The sequence below is a fragment of the Aquarana catesbeiana genome, linkage group LG11 (genome assembly GCF_042186555.1).
Source record: "Aquarana catesbeiana isolate 2022-GZ linkage group LG11, ASM4218655v1, whole genome shotgun sequence".
Lineage (NCBI taxonomy): Eukaryota > Metazoa > Chordata > Amphibia > Anura > Ranidae > Aquarana > Aquarana catesbeiana.
Window position 1 is genome coordinate 184979610 of NC_133334.1, and position 18210 is coordinate 184997819.

Below are 18210 nucleotides of genomic sequence, written 5' to 3' on the forward strand. Positions count from 1 at the left end.
GCGATCTGACTGTCAGTCGCAGTCAGCTGACAGGAGGATCGCATAGACACAGGCAGAGATAGGCAGGGAAGCAGCTGGCATCCTATTGGCTGTAGCACGCCGTTACCTGCCGACCCCTCCTTCCCTCCTGTCCTTCTTGAGTGGTTGTATCTGACATCATCTGGGGTGGACAGGATAGGAGGGGTCGGGGGGGGGGGAGACAGCGCACCACTGGAGGAGATATGAAATGAGTTCTGAAGCCAGAAGAAGAAAGCTGGTACTGAAGTGTGCCCAGCTGTGTCCCCCCACAATGTTCCCAACAGTCTGTACCATGTAATGTCCCCTGTCAAGTCCTCTGCCCCATGTAATGTCCCCTGTCATGTGCCCTGTCCCATGTAATTGAGAAAAATTGAATAGCAATAAAAATGGACTTTAACAGCATGTATAGAAAAATATAACAAATTTTAATGATTCAGATAAATTACAAACGTATACAGTACACATTTGATAAAACACATAGTTTATACATGGAAACATTACCCTTTGATTGGCCCAGAAGAAATACCACTTATATACTTCCTATGGGGCTATACTCTTGGTATCAGAAAAAAACCCACAATGAGATATGGCATAAACAATTGGGTATTCAAAGGTCCTTGAAGAATTAAAAAAATGCTCTACATGTTTTGCGACTGTAATTGTCGCTTCTTCAGGAGATTCTGTATTTCTAATTAAAGAAATAAAAATTTCAATTAGAGTAAGATATAAGCAATAAAGTATACAATTATTATAGTGCATACACACCTGCATACCCATATACATTAGGGCCCTCCTATTGACAAAGACAGAATTTTGAAACATGTTTATGGGAGACCGCACGGCTTTCTGCATTTGGGATTTGTTTCGAGTCTCTCCCGGGAACTACCACAAACTATCTGCTCTTCTTTGAGGTGGTGAGATTTTTGGAACTGCTATGACCATTGCTGTATGAGTTACCTGAATGCTGCTTTATATTGAACTTTGTGTAAGTGCAATATCTTAAGGGTCGGGTGTTTTTTGGGACAATAAAAGTTTTACAGTATCACACTGTGGATTCCTTTCCTCCTATATGCCTGAGAGATTAAGAGGATTGCGGGTGTCTCCAGCCTGGATGGTTCAGGATCAGGATGTCATTCATCTGTCGGGTTGATCGTTACTGAATGCTGATGTCCTTTAGTTGCTGAGCTTAAATCTGGATTCATCCATTAAGGCGATCGTTTATTTGGAGTTCGGTGAGTGCAATTCCTATAGGAAGTGGATTCACATGGTGTGGTGACGGTGGAACATCACTTCAGTGATATGAACTGCTTTCTAATATGAGAAATTACCCAACATCAGGACTGTCACAATTTTTATAATTTTAAATAGTTTGTTTCTGCTCATACGTTCTTTTATTTAATTTTTATTTATAATTTTATGAGATTTTGTTTTTTTAGCGCTGCTCAAGCTAGAAAGAACCTACTCTTTTGGAACTTTTTTGCGTTCTTTTTAAATGGTAAATAGCGCTTATATAAATGACAACCGTGGCTTAATCACGTAAAAAAGCATTTATTTTAATAAAATAAAAGGTCTAGAATATGACCACGTCACTACAAATTTGTGTAATTGTGTCTAGTACCTTGGTTCCATCTAATTACCAACCCTGTGCAAATCATAAAAATCAATAACCACAGAAACATCCGGACATCATATATTTGTATAAAGTTATTCTTCTTGATTTATTCTGTGATATTTGGTGGTTCTTTGTGGGTGAGTATAGAATAGTGATATTACCCTCAAATTTTTGGGAATTACATTTTGATTTCTGATGTGGGTACACATCACATTTTTTGGGCTCAAATTATGATTATTTGGAAATAATAAAAAGCGCAAAAAATTGTGACTCATTTTAAATTTGCATCAGCAATGGTATTGTTTGTGGATTGTAAAGACACCTGTGTCAGTTTGGGTAAAAATTGTTGGGGGATGGAGACTAACAAGTGAAGGTGACAGAGAAAAAAATATTTTACCAAAACATTTCACATTCTAGCATTCTTAAAAACAAAATAGATTAAGCAGAAGCAACACCGTTGCAACGGAAAATTTATTTCAGAGAAAGATACATTTCATCTGAACATTAAAAGGATTTATTTGGGGAAGTTACAATTGTACCATTAGAATCAATGGCTAAAACTTGCATTGGACTATAATAGCGCCGATTTTCTCTCCCAAAAAATGCTCAACACAGCGCTCATTCTGGTATATACTATAGCGCCCTGTAAAAAAGACATTGGAGCGAAAATGAGAGCTATTTGCAGGTCTGAGCATGCTCAGTTGTGTTGGCACCTAGTTATACAAAAACTGTGAATTTATCTCTTCTCAGACTTTTAAAGATATTTCAGTGTAGAAATTACTTTTTCACAGTTTAAAAGCAGATTATCTTTAAACAATATACTGCCTATTTCAGAACTATTTAGGCAATTATATCATGCTCTAAACATTATTTGCATGTGTACTACTCCAGGTTTTAGCAGAGTAAGGGTTTGGGCGCTATTCGGTTTCAGGGAACTATAGTAAATTCGATTTTGGGAGTAATTTTTTTCCAGCGCTACAGAGAATACTGTTTTAGCACTAATTAGCATAATTAGTGCTAATTTGGGGTAATTAGCGCTAATTAGCACTGCAGCGCAGTGCTATAGTAAATACCCCCAGTCTGTCCAAATACACAAAAGGTCATAGTTGACATCTGCCACAAGGGAACATTCCTTTAGATCTTGGATATTCCGATAGCCAATTGGTCATTGTTTTTTTGACAAATTCAGAGTAAATCAGGATATCTCCTAAATTTTGTGCTACCATTTTAGGGGAAGGGCTTACTATTATCACTATTGCAGGGCAATTAGTCAAAATCCCCCAGTGTTTCTGGAGGACTTTGCGCACTGTGTCCCACTTTGCCCTAAATTGCATGATTAGTCTAACTGGACAAGATTTTTTTTTTTACTTTTCCCTTTCTGTTTTTGGACTTAACAGTGTCTATGGCTTTAGGTTACTCTACATTTTGTCATTCAAATTGGTTGAGTAACCACGCTCGCAAAATCTTTTATACAGTTATTTTCCTTCATGCTTATAGTCACTCAATTTAGTGCAATTGCGTTTTATCTGTAAGAATGGACTAACTGGTATCACATTTTTTAGCCATTGTGGATGGTGACTATCTGCTTGTATTGAAGTATTCACAGCTATTGTTTTTCTAAAAGTACACGTGATCAAAGAGCCATCCTCTATATTACATTCAAATGTGCAAGTAAGCTGGATATTGTATTCATTCTAATTTAATTGCTGAATTAAATTATGTAGTTCCTCAATGTCACTATTCCAAATCAAACACACGTTGTCGATGTACCTGAGCCATGTATGTACATGGCTCAGGTACCATGACAAACCATAGACCTCCCTTATCTCCCAAAGTCCCAGGTGGAGACGGGAGTAGGCTGGCACGCACGGTGCCCCCACTGACGTGTCTTTTATCTGTTCATAGTATTTTGTGGAGAACTTGGAAAAATTATTCATTAGAGTGAACTCTGGAAGTTCTATAATGAGTTTATTTTGGGGCTCCATTCTTGGGTAGTGTTGGTTCAAAAAGAATTCCACAGCCTTCACTTTACAGCTATGTGGGATCGACTTGTAGAGGCATTCAACATCAATCCCAATTAGCCACATGTAGCCTTCCACCTCAAGGTCAGCAATTTTCCAGGGTTTCCTGTGCATCTTGGACATAAAATTTCAATTCAACGACCATATCTTTCAGTTACAAGTCCAAGTATCTACCCACTCTTTCCAGGGGGCCTTTAATTGCAGAAACTATTGATCTCCTTGGTGGATAATGGAAACACTTGTGTTCTTTTTGTATGATGTAAAATATAGGCATATTGAACTTGTCCACTGTTAGATATTTGCATTTACGTCTACTGAGAAGTCCTGCCCTCTTTTGCTAGACCAAGTGTGTTTCATTTAATTTCCTCACTAGGCCTGAAAACAGGTTACTGTCCAGTTATTTATAGGTTTTGATGTCTCCGAATTGCCTTTTGACTTCTTTCTCATAGGAGGAGACATTCATAAAGTACAACAAACTATATAAAAGATTTTACGAGCGTGGTTATTCACACAGAGAGATTCCAATAATGAAACAGAGCAGCAGAAAAGGATAGCAAGACCTTGTTAAATCCGGAAACAGAAATAGGAAAAAGTGAAAAAATTGATAAGCCTGGTCCAGATAGACTAATCATGAATTTTGGTGCTCAGTGGGACACTGTGCGCAAAGTCCTCCAGAAACACTGGGGGATTTTGACTAATTGCCCTGCAATAGCAAAAATAGCAGGCCTTTCCCCTAAAACGGTAGCTTGTAGAGCTCAAAAATAAGGAGATATCCTGATTCACTCTGAATTTGTCAAAGAACCAATGACCAACTAGCTATTGGATTATCCGAAATCTAAAGGAATGTTCCTTTGTTGCAGGTGCCAGCTATGCCCCTTTGTTTCCAAATCAGGGACCTCCTAAACTGCTCTTGTACTAGAGTGATTTATATGCTTACCTGTCCTTGTAAAAAAAATATATATAGGTAAGACCAAAAGACAATTAAAAATGTCGATCGGTGAGCATATGAGAGAGAGAGAGAGAAAAAAGAAAAAATCCAGAGAAACCTCCAGCCAAACATTTTGCCCAGTTACATTATGGGAGATTGGATGGCTTGAAGGTTAAAGGCATTTATCTGTTGAAGCTCCCATTGAGGAGGGCTGACATCAATACATTCCTTTTGAAAAAAGAAAAGTGGTGGATCTACAAACTAAAAACAATCAATTCCAAGGGATTGAACACTGAACTGAATGTTCAGGTATTCCTAGAGGAATGAGGACTGTGTGAATTAATTAATGGTATTTGATTCTTTGGTTCCTATTGTGTTTTTCTCTCTCATAGTTTCACATGTTATTGAGTTCTTTTTTTCAGTTGTTATATGCTTTAGGCATGATCTCTCCTGAGGTTTCTTAGTGGTGAGATAACAATAGTTGTTGCTTAGACGGTATTTAAGCCTCTTGAAAAATATCTCGGTAAGCAGGTAAAGCCATCTGTCAAGTTATAAAAGGACTACTATTAAAATTACCTGTGCATGGCCACTTTAGGAAGCACTGAATTGGTGGGCTCTACAATTAGCTTTAACCCTCATAAGGGGAACTTCTGCAAACCGCTGTTGTCCTGATGAAGCTCTACAATTGCAATGCAAAACGCATTGATACCACCCTTTACGTCACGTGACGCCACCTGGGCCACGCCCCCTGTCACGGGACAAGCGCCGGCATGTGAGCACAGCCACCACATCGACATCTGGTGGGACAGCACAGCAACATGCTCAGTCCATGAGCACTGTGGAAGTGGGGACGCTGCTGGTGAGCCCCTCCGAATCTTCGCTGCTGACCGGAACAGTGAAGGATAAGCGAGACCTAGCCCATGGAGACTGACTGCTATACTGTGGGCTGCTGGTTCTGGTCTGTAAGTAAACTGGTCACTACCCAGCAGCTGCATATACTTGGACAATAATAATAGTTGAATTCCTTTCTTCACATCCTTTATATATTATTTTCTTATACTGTTTCAGATTATATATGCACATTATCTCACAAAAGTGAGTACATCCCTCCCATTTTTGTAAATATTTTATTATATCTTTTCATGAGACAACACTGAAGAAATGACACTTTGCTGCAATGTAAAGTAGTGAGTGTACAGCTTGTATAACAATGTAAATTTGCTATCCCCTCAAAATAACTCAACACACAGTCATTATTGTCTAAACCGCTGGCAACAAAAGCGAATACACCCCTAAGTGAAAATGTCCAAATTGGGCCCAATTAGCCATTTTCCCTCCCCAGTGTCATGTGACTCCTTAATGTTACTAGGTATCTGTTGTGAATGGGGAGCAGGTGTGTTAAATTTGGTGTTATATCTCTCACTCTCTTATACTGGTCACTGGAAGTTCAACATGGCCCCTTATGGCAAAGAACTCTCTGAGGATCTGAAAAAAATAATTGTTGCTCTACATAAAGATGGCCTAGGCTATAAGAAGATCGCCAAGACCCTGGAACTGAGCTGCAGCACGGTGGCCAAGACCATACAGCGGTTTAACAGGACAGGTTACTATATAATGATTATTATCTGTCTTATCTGTGCAGTGAGATTATTGTGACCCAGACCATGTATCGGTCTTAGAGCTAAGAGCATAGCCTAGTGCTGGAATCTTGTTCGTTTATTGTGTCATATGTTGCCTGATTGTCAGGCTGTCCTTAGATGTTTTTGGTATATGTCTTTGTACTGTTTTTTTGAAACTCAATAAAAAGAATTATACAAAAAAAAGTTAGTAATATTTGAGGGTGAAGCCATCTAGGCCTGGTGCTTCTCCCGGTTAAGAGGAGCCTACATCCAGTTGGAGTTCTTCGATGGTGATGGGTATTTCAAGATCTTTGTGAACTGAGGGGGGTAGCTGCGGACGTTGAGAGGTTGTAATCCGCAATATGGGCTTGAGACGCAGGCCTAGTAGGCAAACTGCATAGAGCTTGAAAAAGGTTTATGGAAGGCAGAGGTTATTTGATTAGGGAGGGTCACTTTCCTACCATCTAAACACACTAATTGTGGGATGTAGGATATGGCACACTATTCCTGTAGTGCCCTAACAAGTGGCCACATTTGTTTCTCAATAGATCCGCGCTTCAGGCTGTTTAGAAAAACTGCTGGGAAGGTCGTCTTCTCTCAGGAGCCAGTGAAGCCAAACTCCCTCCTCGCTGCGGGTGGATGACCCCGGACTGGGCCATTGTGAACTGGAAGGACATCGGCACCTGGAGATCAACATCTTACGCTCGTACCCCTGCAGGGGTAGAGCGCTCCGGTGAGTGTAACCACATAGGGGGATATCACCATCTGCAACTGCACCTCCCCATTTATATACCATTGTAAATGAGATATTCAGATATATTGGAAGAAACATCAAGTCACCTCTATGAACATTTTAATTTAATTTTAATTTTTAATTTTGTTTTTTCTTTGTTTTTTTTCATTTTATACGTTTTCGGTTGATGCACAACAAGTGGGTGAATTGAACTTTATTTTTCCGTTGTTTCTTATTTATATTGATTTTTACAGCACAAGGTTTCAAATATTAAGATATATATTCAGCTATACTTTTGCACTTGTCACTTTGGATATCCAAACCAAAGGACTAATTTATATTAGATTTAAAAGCACATGTCACTTTAGTCTTTTTAAGTTTTTTCACTTATACGGTATAGTGATTGGGGTACTATTATTTGCATATTGGTCACAGTTTTTTATTTGCACTATTTTGCACTTATCACTTTATATTCATAATTATTGTATTGATATATTTGATCAATCCTAATTTTTGCACCTGTCACTTTATAATTTAAAGAAGATTCATCATTACATTGATATACCCGTCACTTTATATTTTTAAGGAGAATTATTATACCATCATTTGCATATTGGTCACAGTTTTGTATGTGCACCATTTTGCACTTATCACTTTATATTCATAATTACTGTATTGATATATTTGATCAATCCTAATCTTTGCACCTGTCACTTTATAATTTAAAGAAGATTTACCATTACATTGACATACCCGTCACTTTATATTTTCAATAAGAATTATTATACTCCTTTTTCTTTTCCTATAACAGCGCCACTCCCTATTTTTTAGTTTCTCAAGTGGCCACATTTATTACAAGATTCAGAATGCAGTTTCTGACAAGATTGTTTTGCCATCTTAGCCTTATAGGGAAGGAGAGAGGTGACCTATCTACGAAGAATCAAAAGTTCCCCCTTGACAGAAGCATCTGATGTACTTTTGTGTAGTTTCAATGGAGCTTGAATTGGCTCCTGTCAATCAGTTAGCGAGCCAATGAGGAGGGAGGGGGTGGGGCCTAGTCGGGGCTCCTGTCTGAATGGACACACAGAGCTGCGGCTTGGGTGCCCCCCATAGCAAGCTGCTTTCTGTAGGGACACTCGTCAGGGGGGAGGCACCAGGAGAGCCGAAGCAGGAACTGAGAAGAGGAGGGACTGGGCTGCTCTGTGCAAATCCACTGCACAGAGCACTATGTTTGTTAATTGCAACACCCAGTATCTGGTCTATATTATCACATGCAAATTATGCCATATACAATATGTCGAGTGTACTATAGGCAGAATGCGTGATCGTATGTATGACCATCTGTACAACATTCAGAAAGACCATAACACAAATGTAGCCAGACATTGGAATATGGTACATCAGAAAGACATCTTTAATTTAGCGATCCAGGTTGTTGAGAAGATAGTCGTGCCAGCCAGGGGAGGAGACAAGTTCAGAATGTTATGTAGGAGAGAGGTATACTGGATCTTTTTTAATACCAGAAAGCTGGAAGATATGAATCATGAATGGGACATTTCCCATTTTTATGAGTACTACTGCATGTTTATCCCAGATTTTGACATCTTGGGTTTAAAGTTTTATGAGCATATAGCGGCTCCTAAATAAACATCCAGTAGTCATCCTGTCATATTATTCGTAATTTGATTGTCCATTAGATTGGTTGGACTCTGGCATTTGGTTTACTCTGTACATGGATATCTACAAGGCATTATTGGTTATATGATTTCAGGATAGATAGGATGACAGTTGACGTTTAACCACTTACGGACAGACCACCCACCGTCGTTATACGGCGGCTGTTTGGAGGAGAATATCGTTGTTATGGCAGCAGCTAGCTGCCATAACCCTGGTATCCTCGTCTTCAGCGGGCGGTCTGCTACAAGATAAAAGTGGTCTCTGCAGCGGATTTGCCGCAAAATCACTTTATCGGTGGTGGGAGAGGGCCTGCCGTCGCGATCCGGTGCCCTCCGCCGCTTACTGGAGCTGTCGGCAGCGGCGGAGGCAATCGTGTCCTGTCAGTAGCTGGGTATGGAGACGAGTGAGGGGAAGATGGCCCCCACCTGTCTCCATACAACTGCTGGGCGGAAGCAACGTCAAAACTTCACTTCTGCCCACAGCTCTTAAAGGGCCATTATGTTTTTTTAAATAATTTTTTTTTATTGCATTTTAATCTAAATATGAGATCTGAGGTCTTTTTGACCCCAGATCTCATATTTAAGAGGTCCTGTCATGCTTTTTTTCTATTACAAGGGATGTTTACATAGGGTTAATAAGGTTATTGGTCATAGGGTTAACAACAGCTTTTTTGCTGTATTGTGCGGTGAGAGTCCTGTCCAGCTGTAGGAGTTCTGACAGAGAATAATTGTTGAGGGCTTTTTTGATCCCCTATGTATGTGTGAGAGTCACATATTCTTATAATTCTTTTTTCCATATATATATACACACACACACACACGTTTTGAAGACTCTCGTGTGCGGCATAAATAGGGTTCTCTGCCATAAAACTCCCTGGATATTTTATTAATATATATATATATATATATATATATATATATATATATATATATATATATATATATAAATAAATAAAATGTGTTCACATTCATTAAAAGTTTTAAATTATATTTTGTTCCTAAAATGATTTTCTAGGTGGGATGCTTTCCACTAGTTTAGGTTTTTATTATGTAATGTGTTCATTATTGTCAAACATTAGACTTATGATTTTTATGTAACTGGTTTATTCTTTTTTTCTTAAGGAGTCAAATATGATGTCCACACAGAAGAGAAGTTCAGCTGGTTCACTTTAACATTAGTTGTTGTGGGTGTAAACGATCTCCAATTGAGCAAATCTGGGCCGGTACAAGACAGGTGAGGGTGCCCTGGGCGGGACAATTTACAAGATGAAGGGGGGCGCAGGTTAAGTGCTGGTGGTGCCTGGACTGTACACACAGGCTGCGCTAGTATACTGCACAGCCGGTCAGATGCAACAATGTGCCGAGTGCGCTCCTGCACCCGGCACAAGCCTAGAACGAGCCCTTCAGTTCACTTCCCTGTTAGGCGGAGCAATCTCCGCCCGACAGGCGTTTCTTAGTCCCGTCCCGGGGTGACGTCACTGAGAGGCCAGCTGGGAGGCGGGAGTGGAGAGGAGCATAGAGTGCTGAGTGCAGGGTGTAGCAAGATGGCGGCGACGGAACGTCATTTCCGTTTCAAAATCTGACGGGTCGCCTAATCTTATGAAACACCAGAGCTGCGAGTGTGATCTAGAGGAGGAGGAGAAACCAAGCAATAGTAAGCCATCTGCAGATGAATTTGTTAATTCCTTTTTTGGGGGGCTGCAGCATGAAGGGGTTAATTAACACTGACACCACTAATGCAGCCCAATGGGGTTAATTAACTGCCACTTATCACTAATGCATCAGTGACAGTACACATTAACCCCTTCATGCTGCATATTACAAATACCATTGGTAATTAACCATTTGCCAACCCTATCACAGTACCTATACCGCGATGGGGTGGCATCTACAAGCACCACAATGTACCCATATGTCACTGCCTGTTTCAGCCTAGGGTCACACTGTAGCGAACACAGACATTGCATGTGATTCGCACCTGCAGTGCAGTGCCAATCACATGTGATGTCTGTGCAATGTGAGTTCAGCCATACAGTTGTATGGCTGAACTTGCATCGGATTCGCACAGAAAAGGTGCAGGGACTTTTTTCCCGCACTGGAATCGGATCGTATGGGTGTTCTCACCCATGCGATCTGATTCCTGTCCAAATCCACAATTCACACTGCGATCTGCAAACCGATCTGGGGGTTACATTAACATTGTATTGACACCCGTAGTGGTTCGCAGAGGGCAGGGTGAACTGCCTGCGGGAGAGCTGCGATGCGGGAATCGGCGCTGGAATCGCACTGCTACAGTGTGAACCTAGGCTGTTTAATAATTTAAAGCAGAAAAAGACGATGGGTAAAAATGTAGCTAATGGCAACTAGATTTCACCTCTCATTACTTTGGAGCTACTGGAACAAAAGGAGCCCTCAAACCCCACTTTATTGACAAAGGCCCTTTTCACACCTGTACATGTGCATTGCAATAAGACAGTCCATTAGGTTTTGGATGCATGCCCCCGCCTGCCTACTCCTATGTGTTTTGACACAGTGGGAATCTGTCAGCAGATCCCGGCAAATAATTAATGGCCGGGACCTATTGACTGGCTGTGTCCAATCACAGCTCAGAGCCCTGTGTTGACAATCAACATAGGGCTCTGTACAGAGGGAATGTTCACTTTCAAAGCAGGGAAAATAAACAAATCAGTCTATGGTAAAAATTAGTACACAGTACACACATTACACATTACACATTGTTAGGCACACAATTAACCCCTTGGATGCCCTAGATATTAACCCCTTCTCAGCTATTGTCATTAGTACAGTGTCGGTGCATATTATTAGCACTGATCAGTGTATAAGGCTACATTCAGGACCTAGGCGTTCTGGACCTAGGTGCACCGCGATTGGGGTGCTTTTGAAAGTAACGGGATCGCAAGAGTGTCTGTGCGGCCATTGGGAATTGCGGGCAATCCGAAACGCCTAGGTGTGAACTGAGCCTTAGTGTCACTGGTGATGTTAGTGGTAGTTAGTCAGTTCCCAAAAAGTGTCAGTTACAGTTAGCGTCACTATCACAGTCCCACTGTAAGTCATTCCTTCTTTACAAACGGGGGGGGGGGCGCAGTTTGCCAATCCTCGCCCTGGGCACTGGATGATCTTGTCCCGGCATTGTCTTCAGCTGTATTTATGTGTATATATATGTTTTTGTTAGTATTTTAAAACTTCACTATGAATGAGCACCTGCCTTGATGGTGTTAGCGGTTTTTATACTTGCTGCATGGCTTTACGTTAATAAAGGAATCATTTTTCATTGGAGTGCGGCCGTCCGGACTTTTGTTCTGTCTCCTGCATGTGGTTGCGTATTGACCTGCACCCACACCTGAAGAGGGAGGAGATCGTTGGTAACAGACACCTGGAGCGGGGTTTTCTTTTCCACTGCACAGGGCAGGTAAGTATAACATGTTTGTTATTTTTAGGCAAAAAAATAAATAAAATGAGACTTTAGTATCACTTTAAGACTTACCAGGTCTCTCCTTTCAGTTAGAATTTTTGCTTCTGCTTCCCACTGTGGACGTCCATCTAGGAGGTAAGAAAATAGATTTACTCTACTCTTAGTTAACATTTTAATGATAAACACAGTTAAAATACAATAGTTATCATAATGGTGGAAGGTCTTTTTGTCCTATCCTTAATTTCTCCAGTTTCCCATTTCTGCTTGTAATAATTCTGACAAGTTAACCAATGCCAAGATGTCAGAAATTCGTTTTATTAACAAGGCAATGGCAGCAGGACACATCATATGAGAAAAGATGGTAATATATACTTCAAACAGTAGCAAAGCCATGTGATATTTATATTGGCATTTGCCTATGCTGTTAGCTCTATCCTGCATAAATGAAAAAAATGGATTTTACCTACATACCTAGATGTAAATCCATTTCTTGGAGTACATCGCAGGACACAAAGCAAGTTATAAACATTACTATCTGGGTTATGTGCATAGGTGAATGGACACTGGCAGATCAAACAGGAAGTCCTCCCCTATATAACCCCTCGTACAGGAAGTACCTCAGTTTTGTAGCAATCATTATATTCCCAGAAAGAAGGAAGGGACCTGTGATGTACTCCAAGAAATATTTTTATAGGGTATGTAGGAAAAATCCAATTTTCTTTATCATACATCACAGGACACAGAGCAGGTTATAATCATTACTATCTGGAACATCCCAAAGCAATACACTTGAGGGGAGGAAAAAATATTACCCGAGAAAAACCTATTCTGCCGCCCGTAACATACTGCGGCCAAAGACGATATCCTTCATGGTTCTGACATCCACCTGGTAAAACCCTGTGAATGTATGAACCAAAGACCATAGGGGCCTTGCAAACCTGAGCCACTAATGCCTGATGGTAGGTAAGCCCGAGATGCACCCACACACCTGGTAGAGAGAGCTCTCCCCAGAAAGGGTGGTACTTTGCCCTTTCAAACCATAGGCTTAAATGATTAACTGGCAGATCCAATGAGAAATAGTTGACCTGGAGGCCACCTGCCCTTCCTGGGCACTTCTGGCAGCACAACCATGATTCCTGACCTGCGCAGACAACTCAAGTAAATCCTGCCTGCCTGAACTACCTCCAGAGTATGTAGCAATCTTTATCCTGACTACTGTGGATTAGGAAAAAAAGAAAGACAAGACACTGCCCTGATTCAAGTGAAAATTCGAAACCATTCTAGGCAAGAAAGATGTATGAGGACACATCACCCTATCATGATGCAAGACCAATAATGGCTCCTTACATGAAAGAGCCGCCAGCTTTGAAACTTTTTGCCGAAGTGATGGCGACCAAAGAAGCCACCTTCCGAGTAAAAGGACTAACAGAGTTTCTCAAATTGGTTCAAAAGGTGGCCTCTGCAAGGACAGTCAAGACCAAGCTCAAGGACACAAGGGTGGCCCGACAGGCAGGACTGTCTGTGTTACCCGCTTCATTAAGTACGAAAGGAGTGAGAAATAACGGTCTCAATGGAGACAAAATCAGACCTTTAATGATACTTAAGACCTAATTTCCCCTCCTGATTGAAGAAAGGAAAAAAAAAAAATCTCTCACTCACATATTTCAGTGGGTGCCACTTCCTGGCTTCACACCAGGCATCTACGGTTTCCTAGTCATGTACTAGAAGTTCGCTGAAGCCAGCTTCCTGGCACTCAACAGCGTGGAGATAAAAGGACCCAAGACCATATGTCTGGCTGGACCGGAAGTGTCCAAGGAGCATCCCCCACAAGATTCACTATGTCGGTGTACCAAGCCCTCCTGGGCTAGGCCAGCTTACACTATTATCAGTGTTACCACCTCCAGGATTCTTTACAAAAGAAGCGGCAGTAGTTAAATCAGGGGGAAGGCGTGGACTAGGGAGAACAGGTTCCTAAACGTGTTACCAGTGCATCTACCCCTATTGCTAGTGGGACTCTCGTCCCAGACGCAACTTGTCCAATTTGTTATAGAACCTGGAATCCAGTAGATCCACCTGCAGAGTTCCCCAATGCCGGCAGACTGCAGAGAACATTTTTAGGATGCAGGGACCACTGTTCTGGTATTAGTCGCTGACAACTGGGAAAAAAAACCCTGCCAGTCTTCTATACCTGGAATATGTACTGCCGTCTGAGACAACACATGCTGTTCTGCCCCAAATAGAATGTGGTTCACCTTCCTGAGCCGCACAACTCCTGATGCCACCCTAGTAGTTGAGATATGCCACTGCAATGGCATTATTGGAAGGAGCACTGTCCATAAACCTGTGCAACTGGTTCGTCCAATAATCCAGACTAAGGTGTACTGCCCAAAGTTCCAAGGTATTAATGTGCAGTTACCAGGGAGACTGACATCAGTGGTTACTATCTTCCATATCCCTGGAAGGAAAAACTTCCCCTTCTCCAGATTCCAAACAATCAACCACCAATTAAAGCTCTGCAATACCCCAGAGACAGAGCCTTTTGGCAATCCAATGCTTGGACCTTCATGTTCCAGACAGAGAATGTTCCTCTACCAAAAACCTAGAGAGGGGAACTGCACATGGGGAATTGATTCAACGTAGATACCATTTCCACTTATATTTCGCTTTTAAAGCTGGAACTGACTGCTCCCAGAGCAAAAGCTTGTTGAGGTATACTGAGATTGACACCCTCTGTGTCCCCAGCAAGTCCAGCACCGGGGCTAGGAGCTTTGTGAACCCTCGGGGAGCTGTAGCCAGCCCGAAGTGCAGTGTCACAAAACGAAAATGGCGATCTTTTACTGTAATCGCAGAAACCTTTGATGAGCCTGAAAAAACACATGATGATATGTGTCATTAACCGCTTCAGCCCGGAAGATTTTACCCCCTTCCTGACCAGAGCACTTTTTGCGATTCAGCACTGCGTCGCTTTAACTGACAATTGCGCGGTCGTGGGATGTTGCACCCAAACAAAATTGATGTCCTTTTTTTCCCCACAAATAGAGCTTTCTTTTGGAGGTATTTGATTGCCTCTGCGGTTTTTATTTTTCGTGCTATAAACAAAAAAAGAGCGACAAATTTGAAAAAAAACGCAATATATATATATTTTTTTTAAATCAAAATAGAGGTTTAATGTAACAAAGACAAAAAACATTTTACATATCAAAGCATCAGGAATGTCATTTGTTACATCAGCAAACATACATTGTGTGTATAAAGATCAGTAGAACAGGGGCACCTAAAGAATTACTTTAATACATCCTAACTAAGAAGTAAAGGAGAACTGAGTCGGAGGACAAACGTATATCCGCCGACCCAATACAAACAATCATATGGCCAACGGGCCATCCAATAAACAATTTGCCCATGGTCTGCCCAACCATATGGACTCACCCCCTCTTAAGTCAGAGGGTATGGTTATAAATTGCTTTTGCCTATTTGGTGCATATTCACAGTAGGTTCCTCTCTCCCTAAACTATAAGTACTCATTATACCTGCAGTAACCTTTGCATAATCAGTCATGGGGGTGCTAACCCAGGGGTGTCCAGCCATGGTTGCCAAATGGAGTAGAATTTCCGAACTGCATTTCTTTTACAAAAGGTTTTATTGATAATCATAGCAATTTCACAGTTTAACAGTGTAGAGAATGCGGGAAGGGTAGGGCGATGGTCGCAGTTGCTGCTACTGCCAACCAGCGTCCCCGCCCCCCAGCAGGGGAAAGAAGGGGACTATTACGGTACTGAGTATAGGTATACAATGAGGGTAAGGAGTAGAAGACAAAAATTGAAATATTTTATAAAAGTACAATTTTAATAGAAACAATGTTTATAAAAATTACAATGCCGTATACAATTACGATCGTAAACGACAAAAGTAACAACATTACATATGACCATAAAAAGGGGAAGATACCACATAGTCTGAACAAGTGGATTCCGCACACTTTAGATGGCAGATATGTGTACAACTTTATTTCTCGACCGGTTTCGCGGTTAACACCGCTTCTTCAGGAGAACCATATCTATAATATGACAGAGTAGTTTTAGCATATACAAACAAATCATCAAGTGCACAAAGGGTTATGGCAGCAAAGTTGTTAGCAAAATAACTAAACATTCCATACAAAACATGAAAAATAAGGACAAGCTCACCAAGTTCAGGAAAACTCTGTGGGCATGCGGAACCCCATAAAATTCCCCCTGCGGCGGACACAGGGGATGACAGACAGCCTCTGATAAATAAATATTAGATTAATCAAGTATAAATATCACCATACTGTGATATCATAAGAAGAGGAGGGGTATGAGTGCCAAAGCCAAGTCCTTGAGAAAGCCCAGGGTAATGGTGCAGTAGAGGGAAGGGGTGAAGTTGAAATTATTAAAGAGAACCAAAAAGAGAGAAGAGAGGAAAAAAAGGAGAAAAAAAAGAGAAGAAGGGGAAGAAAAAAGGGGGGTGGGGGGTGGTGGGAGTTGAGGGGAGGGAAGGGGAAGGGGAGGTGTGAGCGAGGATAGGGGAAGAAATGGCGCAGGAGGAGAGGGGGTGGTGGAGGAGGGGAAAGCGGGCGAAAAAGGAAAGAAAAGGGGGAAAGGAAGGGGGGGGGAGTGGGGAGGGATGGAAAGAGGACAGGGAAGGGGGGAAAAAGGAAGGAAGGAAAAGGGAAGGAAAGAGGGAGGGGGGGGGAAAGGAGGAGAGGAGGAGGGAAGGAAGGTGGAGAGGGGAAGGGCAGGGGGGGGGGAGAAAGGGGGGGAGGAGAGAAACCCAGGAAATCCCATACCGTGCAAGGAAAATAAATAAGGTGGAAAGGCTGCACACTGCCAATAATAAGGCTGGCACTCACCGCCTAAAGATTGAAATAGTATGTGACACGTGAGCTGGGATGTAAGAAAACTTCCGGTTAGCAGGACCGTAGGTCAAAAGGGTCATACAGAGCCATGAGGGATGTTCACATTACAAGCATCCCTGTGACTGATATCCCGAATACGTAACAAAGCAGTCACAATGGCTAAAAGAAAATTTAATGTAAAAAATTAGAGAGTTGTTTTACAGGGATGATGCTAAAATGATGATAAAACAGCTGAGAACTATCAAGATCATTAGGGGGTAAACAGAGAGTTCTACTTAGGTGGAAAGGAGAAATGATATGATATAGTGGCAAAGATAAAAAGAAGCCCTATCAAAATAGAGGGGGCGCTTACAGAGGGTACTGGTTAATGAAAGAAGGAAACAGTAGCTGAGTGTAAGCTATATCAAAGTTGAAGGCACACTTGTAACAGGGAGGGAGATTGTCTAAATGAAACACATACATGGCTATGCAGGGGGCGTCCAGCAGCGCTACAGCCATGCAGGACAGCAGATCCAGAATGAAAAACGACCAGCTAGCAGACAGAGGGGGAGGAGGGGGGAGGGAAGAGACTGACCTGTATGTAGCGATCCTCGGCCGGCTCAGCGTCAGGAGGCTCTAAGGCTCGTATAGCGGCCATTGCTAGCCGCTATAAGAGCTCCCCAACCCGGAAGTCAGGGACGGCAAGATGGGCGGTCCCTGACGTCACCGGGTCTGTTCACCCGCACTGCGCAGGTGCATGTGCTACTGCGCAAGCGCGCGCTCCTGTCAAAGGGAAACAAGTTCCCAGACACGGAGACACAAGCAGCGCTGGGGCTGCCAGGGCAAACACGTATCCGCCGCAGAGAGGAGAACCGAGGTCCGCTGGTTGCCGACAGATCCCGAATGGGAAGGAAGAGATTGTCCTTTAACAGCAAAGAATACAAAACCTCATAAGAACAGCTCATAAACATACAAAAAAAGGGGCAATAAATTTACAGTGCATACTCATTACACACTAGTTGGTGTATGTGAATGCGCTACTCCCTTAATATCTCAAATACACAAGTGAAAGCTACCATCACCTGTAATACGTATCAACTACCCATCACAAATGTTCCATGTGCATAAGTTTAAAATTTTAGATCAATAAATCATACATATACATATAACAAAAAAGTCCTTCAGATATGTTGCAAAGTCTTGTAATCCTTAAAGTGACTGACGTGCTCCTATATTGCTTCAGTATTCATATGTGACTGAGTGGGACCCTCCACCATTCAGATTGGCCACTCACCAGATACTTCACTAGGGG

At 41.8% G+C, this 18210-nt stretch overlaps 1 protein-coding gene across 6 annotated transcripts in view; it reads right to left on the reverse strand.

The window, feature by feature from the left end:
• NFATC3 (nuclear factor of activated T cells 3) overlaps nt 1-18210 on the reverse strand; it is a 1265763-nt gene that overhangs the window by 407342 nt on the left and 840211 nt on the right. For all 6 annotated transcript variants that reach the window (XM_073605111.1, XM_073605108.1, XM_073605107.1 and 3 more), the window contains one exon: nt 12113-12168. In XM_073605111.1, coding sequence (XP_073461212.1) covers nt 12113-12168 — 56 coding nt within the window. The remainder of the gene's footprint in view (nt 1-12112; nt 12169-18210) is intronic.